This window comes from Polistes dominula, unplaced genomic scaffold (genome assembly GCF_049000335.1).
Source record: "Polistes dominula isolate Pdom_NZ unplaced genomic scaffold, Pdom_raw_medaka contig_82, whole genome shotgun sequence".
In the NCBI taxonomy this organism is placed as follows: Eukaryota; Metazoa; Arthropoda; class Insecta; order Hymenoptera; family Vespidae; genus Polistes; species Polistes dominula.
Window position 1 is genome coordinate 3,164,988 of NW_028301046.1, and position 10,766 is coordinate 3,175,753.

Consider the following 10,766-nt stretch of genomic DNA (forward strand, 5'->3'; position numbering starts at 1 on the left):
AAGTTTGATTTTAAACAGCGATCATTGGGCAGTAGGTGTTTTCGTAGATCTACGTTGTCGTAATGAAAGTCTCAATTATATTTTTTCTGATGTAAGATATATACACTTTACAAAATAATTTCAAGCTGTTCAATCTTTGGAAAGATTTTTTAAATCTATTTTATTGATCAGAGTTCGGAACATCGCATGTACAGCTATTTATATAATTGGTTGATATTAGGATCAAATCTGAATGAAAGCATATCGATTTTGAATGACACAGCTTACAGCATGGCAACTGACGTAGTTGTTGCTATACCTAATCAAAATGGTTATCAAATGTATGATGTATTTAATCATTGCAAATATCGAGGTGGTTCACTAAACGTCCTTAAATATGGCACCTGGAATCCTCATGGAAATTTGACTATTTATTTGAAAGAACCAAAATTAATCAGAAGAGGAAATTTGAATGGTTTAAGATTGAAAATATCTGGTGTAGTAAGTATTTCATGATTTTTTTTTTTTTTTAATTTTACTTTTAATTTTAATAATTTTCAATGATTAGTATCTACATATTTTTTGTAGATTCAATACAGGCCTAAAAATATGCGATTAGTTGATTACATGAAAGATGTCAATACTAGATCCTTAGAAAGTATGCACAAATTTGTATACGCTATGATATCACACACTGGTGATCTTTTTAATTTTACGTAATTATGATTTGTTTTTTAAAATTTAATTATTATAAAATAATTTACTTTACGTATTTACAAGTGATCATTTTTTTTTTTTTTTAATATAGCATACATGCAGGAGAAATATATTATTGGGATAGAAATAGTATACACGGACGAATGTTTGAACTTTTAAAAGACAATTATATCGATATTGCCAGTAATCCGAGAGTTATGGTATCCGAAAGATTAGAATTTGCTAGTCTGATTGGTGCAGCTTGGCCAGTTCGGTTAGAAAAATAAATTTCTTTTTTATTTAAAATATCCGTTGCATCTAATTATATTCTTACAGACCTTGTTTTATGTTACTTTCAACCCCAACGAAAAAAATTAAATTAGATTTGTTCTTGAAACCTTTTACGAAAGGTATTTGGGATTCTTATGCACTTTTCATGATTATTTCTATAATCATCGTTGGATTAATATTGAAACGTGAAAATGTGAAAAGTGAAAAGGGTTTTGGAGCTGTAGTGCTAACTATTGGTATCATGGGCCAACAAGGTACACTTTAATTTCTCTCTTTCGTTTTTTAAGAGAAAAATTTATAATAAATTGAAATATTTTATCTTAGGAGCGTATTTATTTCCTAGAAGTTTGGTCGGTCGTATGGCCGTGGTACAAATACTCCTTTTCAGCTGGATGATGTACAATTATTATTCCTGTAGTATTGTTTCAGCTCGTTTGAGTGAACCCTTTGATAAAATAGAAGATTCTGTTGCTGTACTTGCCGATACGCACATGCGTATTGCTGCAGAAGCTGTACCATATTTAAATTATTTATTAAAAGTATAATACTATTAAATCATTATTATACAGGGTGTCTCAAAAGTTATTTTTCCGAACAGACAAACATTTATTAACTATTTAAATGTTGTGTACAATGTTTTCATTTTACAGGTCTGCGTTAAGGTTTTTTTTTTTTTTTTGATAAAGCAACTCTTTAGACACTCTGTATTTTATGTTGAACGATAAAAAATGTGTGTGTGTGTTCATTAATATTTATTCTATTTGTAGAAATGGAATTGGGAATCAGATTATTTCAGAAAAAAACGTTGGGATCCATTGCCGCAATCAAAAAGATATTTGCCCATAGAAGAAGGTATCAGACAAGTTGGGCAAGGTATTCTTGCTTATCATACAGATCCCAACACTGCTTATCCCTACATCGAAAAGATGTTTGATTCCAGTCAGATATGTCAGCTTACGGAAATTCATCTCTTCAAGGAATCAGTCATGGGAATGTATTCCAGTCACAATGCTCAATTTTTGGAAATTGCGAGAGTTGGGTAAAGTATCTTAACATTTTTATTGTTCCATTTTACAATAGAATTCACTTACGATTATATAATTTTATTGAAGTTTGATCAAAATGCAAAGCAGCGGTTTAAGAAGTCGGCAAATTAAGTATTGGTCCTCGAAAAAACCTCAGTGTCAACAAGATGCTTTATCTACGCGAAGTATTACTATTTATGAAACTGCAGCAGCCTTCATTTTACTCTCATTAGGTGTTTTAATTTCAAGTGGTATTTGTTTAATAGAAAATATTTATTTTTATCGATTCACACGGTAAGTTTTTCTATATTATTGTTTTTATTATATATTATTCATACATTGGAGATGTGTTTGAAAAGTTGATGATTTTTCTTTTTTAAAATTGCAGAAAATTTACGTCAGAAAGAGACAATTCTAGTCTATCGAAACAAAGTAGTAATAAAACAGATAGCACTAATGAATTACAATTACTTAGTATTTGATTTGCAAAAATATTATATTTTACTATAACTCAAAACTACTACTTGCATATTAATATTGTTTCGATGTTACCCAAATGATTAGTCCAAGTAGAAATAAAGGATATTAGAAATAAAGAGAAATCGATATTGTGTAATGCTAACTGTAGTTTTTTTAATCTACAGTGAATTCCATTAGTCTGTAGTACTTATACTAAATAATAAGTCATTTTTCCTATGTTCGATTGAAGTCGTGTACGAAACTGACAGAACGTCACATGCAAAATAGAAAACCGACTTATAGACTTCTATCGTGAAGAAGGACAAATACGGAAAGTCTAGTTTGTAGTTCAAATCCTATTTTCGTTTTGTGTGCACACGTATTTTAAGAAAAATTTATAACAATGTATATTAAAAATGTGCTTATTATTCTTTTTTTTCATCTTACTTTTGCTCAAAATAATGAAATCATTCGAGATTATTTTATTTACAAAAGGGTACCCATTGTCGTTGGATTTTCCTGTGGGAATATTACTAGTGAGTAGAAATTTATTTTGCATAGTCAAATGTTTTTTTCTTTCTATTTGTTATTATTAAAAAAAAAAAGAAAAACTCTTTAATAATTATATAATTATAATTAATCGATTGATCGATCTGTATAGATGATTTTCAGATAATCAAGATGTTAAATAAAGTAGGAATTTCGGCATCCATAAAAGGACCATTTGTAGAATACGATTTTTACAGATTCTTAAACGTTAACTATTGGAGATTAGGTGTTTTCGTAGATTTACGATGTCAAGATCAAAATGCAACAGCAATTTTTAATCAAGTAATCAAATTGATTTATTGAATTTTTAATTATATAAATTATAATTATTATTTAAATAAACGTAATTTTTATTCTGAGATCTTATACAAATTTAATTAAAAAAATGTCAAGAATCATTAAAAGAAAATTATTTAATAATTTTATTATATTATATAAATAATATAATTTTGTAATGATTATGCTATTGAATTTAGAGTACTAATTATCGCATGTACGATTATGCATATAATTGGTTGGTATTGGCAAAAAATATGAGTTATTGTTTGCATAAATTATGTGATAATAGCTTCAGTATTATCACGGACTTTGTCGTTTCCATTCCAAATGATGATTATTATGAATTATACGATATTTACAATCCTAATAAAGAACGAGGTGGTATACTCAATATAACCAGATACGCAACGTGGAATAAAGATACTGGATTGAACATATTTTTAACAAATGCAAAAATTTCAAGAAGATGGAACTTTCACAAATTGAAAGTCATTGTAGCTAGTGCTGTGAGTGAATATCAAATAATTTTCTTTTTATCTGATAATTTATCAACTAACAAATAAAATTATATTTTAGTTAGAAAGAAAACCCGAAAATATTCCTTTACTAGATTATTTAGAAGATCACGATAATATTAATTTAGAAGGTTGGCCTAAATTTGGTTTTACTTTGGTAAGACTTGTTGCCGAAATTTTTAATCTCAGGTAAAATATTTTCTTTATATATTTAACTATCAATTATTTTCTAACATTGAATATTTTAATTATTGATGAAAAATGATTATGTTTTTAATAGTCTGCATGTTAAAGCATTCACGAAATGGTCGAACTATACTAATGGACCTATGATGGATTCTTTGATCGAAGGAACTGTTGATATAGGATATCAACCTTCTCTTATTGTTCATAAAAGACTTGATTTTGCTAAAGTACTTATGGAAATTATGCCTGCACGGTAATAAATTTGAATTATAAGCATTGATTATTTTTTGATTAATCTTATAAGTATTTATTTCGTAGTACGTGTTTTATGTTTTTAACTCTACCGTCAACAACGATACAAATAAGTACCATTTTTCGGCCATTAGCTTGGAACTCCTGGTACATGATTTTCATTTGTTTTATTACTTCTTTTTTTATTTTTTCATTTGTCATTAAATCGGAGCATATTGAAAATCAGGATTATGGAAGTTCATTGTTAACAATTTTGGGTGCCATGTGTCAACAAGGTACGAAATATTAAACATGTAAATTTGTTCAATCAATTTTCTAATCTAATGAATTTAATTAGGTGCACAAAACATGCCTTTTAAATTTGCCAGTCGCATTGCTCTTTTTCAAATAGGAGTTTATGGTTTATTAATATATAATTATTATTCAGCATCAATAGTATCGGCACGTTTAAACATACCACTTAATAAATTAAATGACTCTTTGTATATATTAATAGATAGCAAAATGAAACTAGCATCAGAAGATACTGTTGTTATGAATATTATATTACAGGTAATCTTTTTTAAGTCTTTAAGATCATATATATATCAAATGAATTACGTTAATGTAGCAGCACTATTCTGAATAAAAACTGATGAATTATCTAACGATTCTAAATAATATTTCTTAGGATACTAATCCAGAGATGATATATTTTAAAAATTATTGGTCTCAAATACCACAACAAAAAAGAATTATGGATGTAGAGGAAGGGGTAAGACAAATAATGAATGGCGGTTTTGCTTATCATAGCATTCCTGAATATGCGTATTATTACATGAAAAATTATTTTGATAAAAAAATGATATGCCAATTAACAGAAATTCATTGGCTTAAACCAACAAGAGCAGCTCTTTATACAAATAAAAAAGGACATTATCACGAAGTTGGAAAGATAGGGTAAGATTCAATTTTATGAATTTATTTTTTACTATAATTATAATTATAAGATTTTTCGTAAATGATCATTTTTTATAAATTTAGGCTCATGAAAATTTTGGCGTCAGGTCTTCTTAAACGAGAATTAAAAAGAACCTTCGATCGAAAACCCTATTGTAATACTGATGTAAGTTCTATAGAAAGTGTAACTATATATGAAGCTGCTCCAATCATATTTCTTTTAATTTTTGGTATGATATTATCTATTATTATTTGTTTAATAGAAAATATTATATTCCTAATAATAAAACTAACAAAACCTAAACAATAGTATATAACATTAGGTTAAAATGAAATATTATTATTACCCCTTGTTATATATAGAGGTAATTTATACTTGATATAAAAATAATAACTATATGCATATATTTATGTATGAATGTATTATGTTTCTTAATACATATTTATTAGTATTAATAGTACATTTAACAGTACATTTATTAATACGCGAATGCGATAATATGTGTACACACATATAAATATATTTCCTTTACCACATAAATATAAAATATTAACTTGTATATAATGTTTATGAAATTAATAATTATTTTCTACTAACCAAAAATAATTTACTAAAATAATTATGTCTTATATTAATATTTGCTCTTTAACTCTCTTGTATCATGTCGCTCTTTAATTTAATGACAATTGTTCAATTGATTTATTTTTAAAGACAATTTCTTAAGTGATGTAGGATATATTTCTTATACCCTTTCATATATATGTTTAAAAAGCATATCAAATATTTAACACCTGTATAGTTTACATGATAAAAGACAATTCAAGATAAGTGTTTTTATTGATTATTATCAATGAAGGTAATTTATGTATTGTGATTATAATTACTTTTTTTCTTTGACTTTTTATCTGGAATTTTTGTACCAGTCAAACTGGCTAATTGATTTTTTAACTTTAATAAAATGTCTACTTGCGGCTGCCACACGCTCTTTTCTTCTTTTGCTTTTAATTCGCGCACTAAAGTGCCCTATATAAACAATTCGTTAATAAATAATTAAAAATAATTACAAGTGTTATTCTGTGTTATAACAACAAAAAATAGATACTAATATTAAACACAATAAAATATTTCAACTTACTTGTTTTGCAATAGCTGCTTCTAAAGAATTGATATCTGTACTAGTATCTCCGTTTTGCTCAGGAGTATGCAATGGTTTAACTTTCTTATTGTTGGCAGTATCAGTATCTTGCTTGAGATCAGCTTGTTTATTTTGCATTTTAACAGGAACGTCTACATTAGGCTGCTGGACATTTTTATCATTGTTGCATATTACCTCTTTGACTAGTTGCTCCTTAAGAAATAATAAGATTAATAAAATATACTAATTTTATTTAAATCGAATTTACCTGTTGGTTTGTAACAAATTCTAAAGATTTAACACTTACAGTGCCATTATTCATTTTAGATTGAGTACCATTAGATTCTTGTTTCCCGGAATATTTTTTCCTTAACTCTTCAATCAATTGGTCTTCTATTTTTGTAAAGAGAGGCGATGCTTTACCAATTTTATGGCCAGAAGGTAGCATATTCATAATTGTATCTGGAATATATCCATAACGTGTTTTATCTAACCCTAATTGTCCCCTTATTTCACGAGAAGTAGAAGGCATATAAGGTGCCAACAGAGCTGATAAAAGACACGTTAAATTACAGCAAATTCCAATTACTGTCCCGGCTTTCTTTCTGTTAACAAGAACATTCAAATAATAATACATATATAAATTTATTGATTTAATACTAATAAGAATATAAATATATATTCCTTACTTATCATCGTCTGTACCCTTTACTTTGGCCCATGGTTGTTGCGATTGCATATATTGATTTCCATGTTTCGAAATTGCTAAAACATATTTTATACCATCTCTTAATTTAGCTTGTTCAAGTGCAATTATATAAGATGTCAATTCACGTTGAGCTAATGCTAATAAAGTCAGATCATCTTCTTGAGGTTCCATTGGTGGTACTTTAGATTCAAAAAACTTTTCTGTAAATACTAGAGCCCTAACAATAAAAATAATAATCGTTAATAAGAATAGTATATCATATCATAAACGTATGTTACAAATTGTATACCTGTTAATAAAGTTTCCAAGATTATTTAATAACTCATTGTTATTTTTAGTTGCTAAATCTGCCCAATTGAAATTCGAATCCTGGCTTTCAGGTCTAATGTATGCAAGATAAAATCTCCATACATCAGCTGGAATACCTGTTTCTCTAGCATCAGTTCCAAATACACCAATACCTCTAGATTTTGAGAATTTAGTATCTTCATAATTCAGATATTCTAATATATAAAAAAATATTTGTCATTTTACAGATATATTGAACATAATAAAAAAATAAGTAAATAGTAAGATATACAAATAAATAATCAATATTACACACATACCAATAGCCATCAAATGTTTCAATAACGTATAATCTTCATTAGTTGCTAATAAAGAGGCAGGAAACATGATAGTATGGAATGGTACATTATCTTTAGCCATAAATTGGTACAAACTAATATCAGTACCATTAGGTTTCCACCATTGTTCATACTCTTTAGTATATCTTTTTGTTATACTGATATAACCAAAAGGAGCATCAAACCAAACATAAAAAACTTTATTTTCAAATCCCTCAGCTGGTACAGGTATACCCCATTTTAAATCACGAGTTATACAACGTGGTTTAAGACCGTCACGTAACCATGGTTTTGTAACCACTCGAGCTACAGCTGACCAACCTTTTTCTACTTTGGCTGACCATACTTTCAATCTTTCTTCTAACTGGAATTAAACGATTTAAAAATATTTAATATATTCAAATGAAAAATAAATATAGAAAAATATTATATATACCAATAGAAACATCATTTATCTTACCTTAGGTAAATCTAAAAAGAATTGTCTTGATTTCTTAATGATAGGTCTATTGCTACAGATTTTACATCGAGGATTAATCAACTCTGTTGCATTTACTAAATGACCACAACCATCACATTGATCACCCCGAGCGTCTTCATATTTACATCTAGGACAAATTCCTTCCACAAATCTATCAGCTAAAAATCGATCACAGGATTCACAAAGAAGCTGATCAACAGTATCCATCAGCACATATCCTTGTGATTTGATTTTTAAGAAAAATGACTGAACAATTCTAAAAATATAATTGTGTAATTAAAAACACATGCAAATGTAAAAAAAATAACTCAAACACAGATTTTCATTGATCTTACTCTGTTTGTTCAGCTGTTGTAGTACGTCCGAAATAATCAAATCCAATACCAAACCAGCGATAAACATCATTATGGATACTAAAGAATTTATCACATATTTCTTGAGGTGTTGTTTTTTCTTCTAATGCTTTGGCCTCAGTGGCAGTACCGTATTCATCAGTACCACTGATATATAACGTATTATAATTTCTTTGCCGACAATATCTAAAAAAAAAAAACATAAAATTCATTTTAAAAAAATCATTTTATAATAAATAGAAAGAACATTTATTAATATAAATACCTAGCAAATATATCTGCAGAAAGAACACAACCAACAATATTGCCTAAGTGAGGTACATTATTTACATACGGAAGCGCAGATGTAATTAAGATGTTCCTTTCTCCCTTTTTAGGTAAACTAAAAGTATACAAAACTAATTAATTCATTATTCAATTTTTTTTAGTTGAAAATTAAATGTGTATGAAAACTTACACAGGATACGATGGTTCTTTTACATTTGGACAATTACACGAATTCCAATTAGTCGCTGCTTTATCCAACTCTTCTTGGCTAACTACTTCATCTTTTTCATCTTTTTCTTTATTCAAATTAAGCTAAAAATAATCAATTAAAATATAAAAGGCAAAATACTAATATTTGTTTATAATTTTATTGTAATTTTCATTTACTTCGTTAGTAGTAGATTTGCAGGATTTGGTTGAGTTAACTGGAAACCAAGATCCTGCTTGAATACTGTTAATTGCTTTTAAACCTCTTTCTAATGAAAATACTTTCAAAGAGTCCTGAAAATATATTATTATTTAAGTAATAAGATTCATAAAAGTTTCTTTTTCTTATTTTTCTTATATTATTTTTATACCTGAATAATTGGCAGTAATTCTATATTTTTCAACCAATCACTAAGATATACATATTCTTTAAGTATTTCATTCCCAATCTCAGTAACCATTACAGTAGACCATATAGATACCCAAATAGATGCATCTGCTAATGATATATCATTTTTATCCTATAAAATTTAAATGTTTTTTTTTATTGCAACAAACAAAAGCAGATATGGATTTTATGAATAATAGCAATATATAAAATACCTTAAGGTACTTACGTATTAACGCCATCGCAGCAAAAATTCCGCTAATGCGCCAATAAAGAGCAATATTATTGTTCGTACACAAAAACCTTGTTGTTTGCACACAGCAACCGTCAGGGTTTCGTCAGGATTATGGCGACAGCATTAGGTGAAAGAAAATAGATACTGTTTTGAATCTATGTTAAATTCTATATCGGCCCATTTTCCACCGAAATCCGATTGACTACTTTTTATAAATAAAATGTTTTGAATTTTGAAAGTGTTTTGATTTTAAATAAAGTTTTTTATTCTATAATTTGTCGCAATTATTTAAGGTGTAGATTGGCGCATTAGCGGAATTTTGCTGCGGTGGCGTTAATACGTAAGTACCTACCTTAATTAAGTACATTTTGTCTTTTAACGCATTATTTATTTCACTTAATAGAGACCATAAGCAAGACTTGGAATCTGTTTTATACATTCCTGTAGTTCCATAATATGTTATTGCAGGCTAGAAATAAAAATATATTTGTATATACGTAAAAATACAAATAAATATATATATATGTAAAACATATATTAATTTACCTGTAATTGAGAAGCATCCCATTCTAGCCACTTATTAGTTATTATTTCATATTCTTCAGAAGGAGCCGCTAAAAACTGCATTCCTGCACTTGTACTAAATATTTTAGATCCATTTGGCAATTCAAGAAAAGGAAGTCGATTTAAAACGGTTTCTAAACAAAATTAAATAATCGATTTTACATTCATAATCGAATAATTAAATATGTTACAATTTTAATGTAATATATGTAATAGTTTGAGTCATCCTTTTTATTGTAATTGTAATTATTTCATCATCTTTTATATCCGATAATATATTCTACAGTAATGTGTATTATATCATAAATTTAAATAGAACATATCAGTAATAATATAAAAATGAAGTCATTATAAAAATGTTAATAATTTAAATTTTCAAATGAAGTAGAGGTTAAGTTCATACCATTCGGAACTGTTATCTTTATGTTTATTGTTTTCTTTTCTAATTTAGCAGCGATAAGTAATTTTAACGCATTTGGATTGCTCTCGTTCGTTGACACTATCATGGTTATTAATAAATTAATAAATAATCACAATAAATAGAAAATATGTTTAACGCACACTACCCATGCGTGTGAACAACAACCTGGAAACGTGACAGCGGTTAATCTAGGGAATTTTATTGCACAT

At 27.5% G+C, this 10,766-nt stretch overlaps 3 protein-coding genes across 3 annotated transcripts; 2 read left to right on the forward strand and 1 right to left on the reverse strand.

Annotated features, from left to right (window-relative positions):
* The first annotated feature begins 186 nt into the window (after positions 1 to 186).
* Positions 187 to 2,473, forward strand: LOC107074567 (ionotropic receptor 75a). Its single transcript, XM_015336102.2, has 8 exons — positions 187 to 480; positions 568 to 695; positions 788 to 949; positions 1,012 to 1,220; positions 1,291 to 1,505; positions 1,734 to 2,005; positions 2,079 to 2,285; positions 2,380 to 2,473. The coding sequence occupies exons 1-8, from the start codon at positions 187 to 189 to the stop codon at positions 2,471 to 2,473; spliced, it is 1,581 nt and encodes a 526-aa protein (XP_015191588.2).
* Positions 2,474 to 3,490: 1,017 nt separating this feature from the next.
* On the forward strand, positions 3,491 to 5,568 carry LOC107074593 (ionotropic receptor 75a). Its single transcript, XM_015336150.2, has 7 exons — positions 3,491 to 3,784; positions 3,855 to 3,982; positions 4,074 to 4,232; positions 4,298 to 4,506; positions 4,569 to 4,783; positions 4,902 to 5,170; positions 5,255 to 5,568. The coding sequence occupies exons 1-7, from the start codon at positions 3,491 to 3,493 to the stop codon at positions 5,478 to 5,480; spliced, it is 1,500 nt and encodes a 499-aa protein (XP_015191636.2). The 3' UTR covers positions 5,481 to 5,568.
* Positions 5,569 to 5,577: 9 nt separating this feature from the next.
* On the reverse strand, positions 5,578 to 10,743 carry MetRS (methionyl-tRNA synthetase 1). Its single transcript, XM_015336157.2, has 15 exons — positions 10,540 to 10,743; positions 10,119 to 10,270; positions 9,925 to 10,041; positions 9,321 to 9,470; positions 9,130 to 9,243; positions 8,933 to 9,054; positions 8,741 to 8,857; positions 8,458 to 8,661; positions 8,102 to 8,378; positions 7,624 to 8,005; positions 7,305 to 7,518; positions 6,996 to 7,232; positions 6,614 to 6,911; positions 6,307 to 6,519; positions 5,578 to 6,194 (listed from the first exon to the last, which is right to left on the reverse strand). The coding sequence occupies exons 1-15, from the start codon at positions 10,640 to 10,642 to the stop codon at positions 6,033 to 6,035; spliced, it is 2,862 nt and encodes a 953-aa protein (XP_015191643.2). The 5' UTR covers positions 10,643 to 10,743; the 3' UTR covers positions 5,578 to 6,032.
* Between the last annotated feature and the right edge of the window lie 23 nt (positions 10,744 to 10,766).

Excerpts from the sequence above, each read along its gene's own strand:
- MetRS (XM_015336157.2), bottom strand. The coding sequence starts at position 10,642 with ATGATAGTGTCAACGAACGAGAGCAATCCAAATGCGTTAAAATTACTT. Across the intron at positions 7,519-7,623 it reads GAAACATTTGATGGCTATTG|AATATCTGAATTATGAAGAT; the intron begins GTATGTGTGTAA and ends TTTATATATTAG. Across the intron at positions 7,233-7,304 it reads CTTGGAAACTTTATTAACAG|GGCTCTAGTATTTACAGAAA; the intron begins GTATACAATTTG and ends TTTTATTGTTAG.
- LOC107074567 (XM_015336102.2), top strand. The coding sequence starts at position 187 with ATGTACAGCTATTTATATAATTGGTTGATATTAGGATCAAATCTGAAT. Across the intron at positions 696-787 it reads GGTGATCTTTTTAATTTTAC|CATACATGCAGGAGAAATAT; the intron begins GTAATTATGATT and ends TTTTTAATATAG. Across the intron at positions 1,506-1,733 it reads ATTTAAATTATTTATTAAAA|AAATGGAATTGGGAATCAGA; the intron begins GTATAATACTAT and ends TTCTATTTGTAG.
- LOC107074593 (XM_015336150.2), top strand. The coding sequence starts at position 3,491 with ATGTACGATTATGCATATAATTGGTTGGTATTGGCAAAAAATATGAGT. Across the intron at positions 4,784-4,901 it reads TTATGAATATTATATTACAG|GATACTAATCCAGAGATGAT; the intron begins GTAATCTTTTTT and ends AATATTTCTTAG. Across the intron at positions 5,171-5,254 it reads CACGAAGTTGGAAAGATAGG|GCTCATGAAAATTTTGGCGT; the intron begins GTAAGATTCAAT and ends TTATAAATTTAG.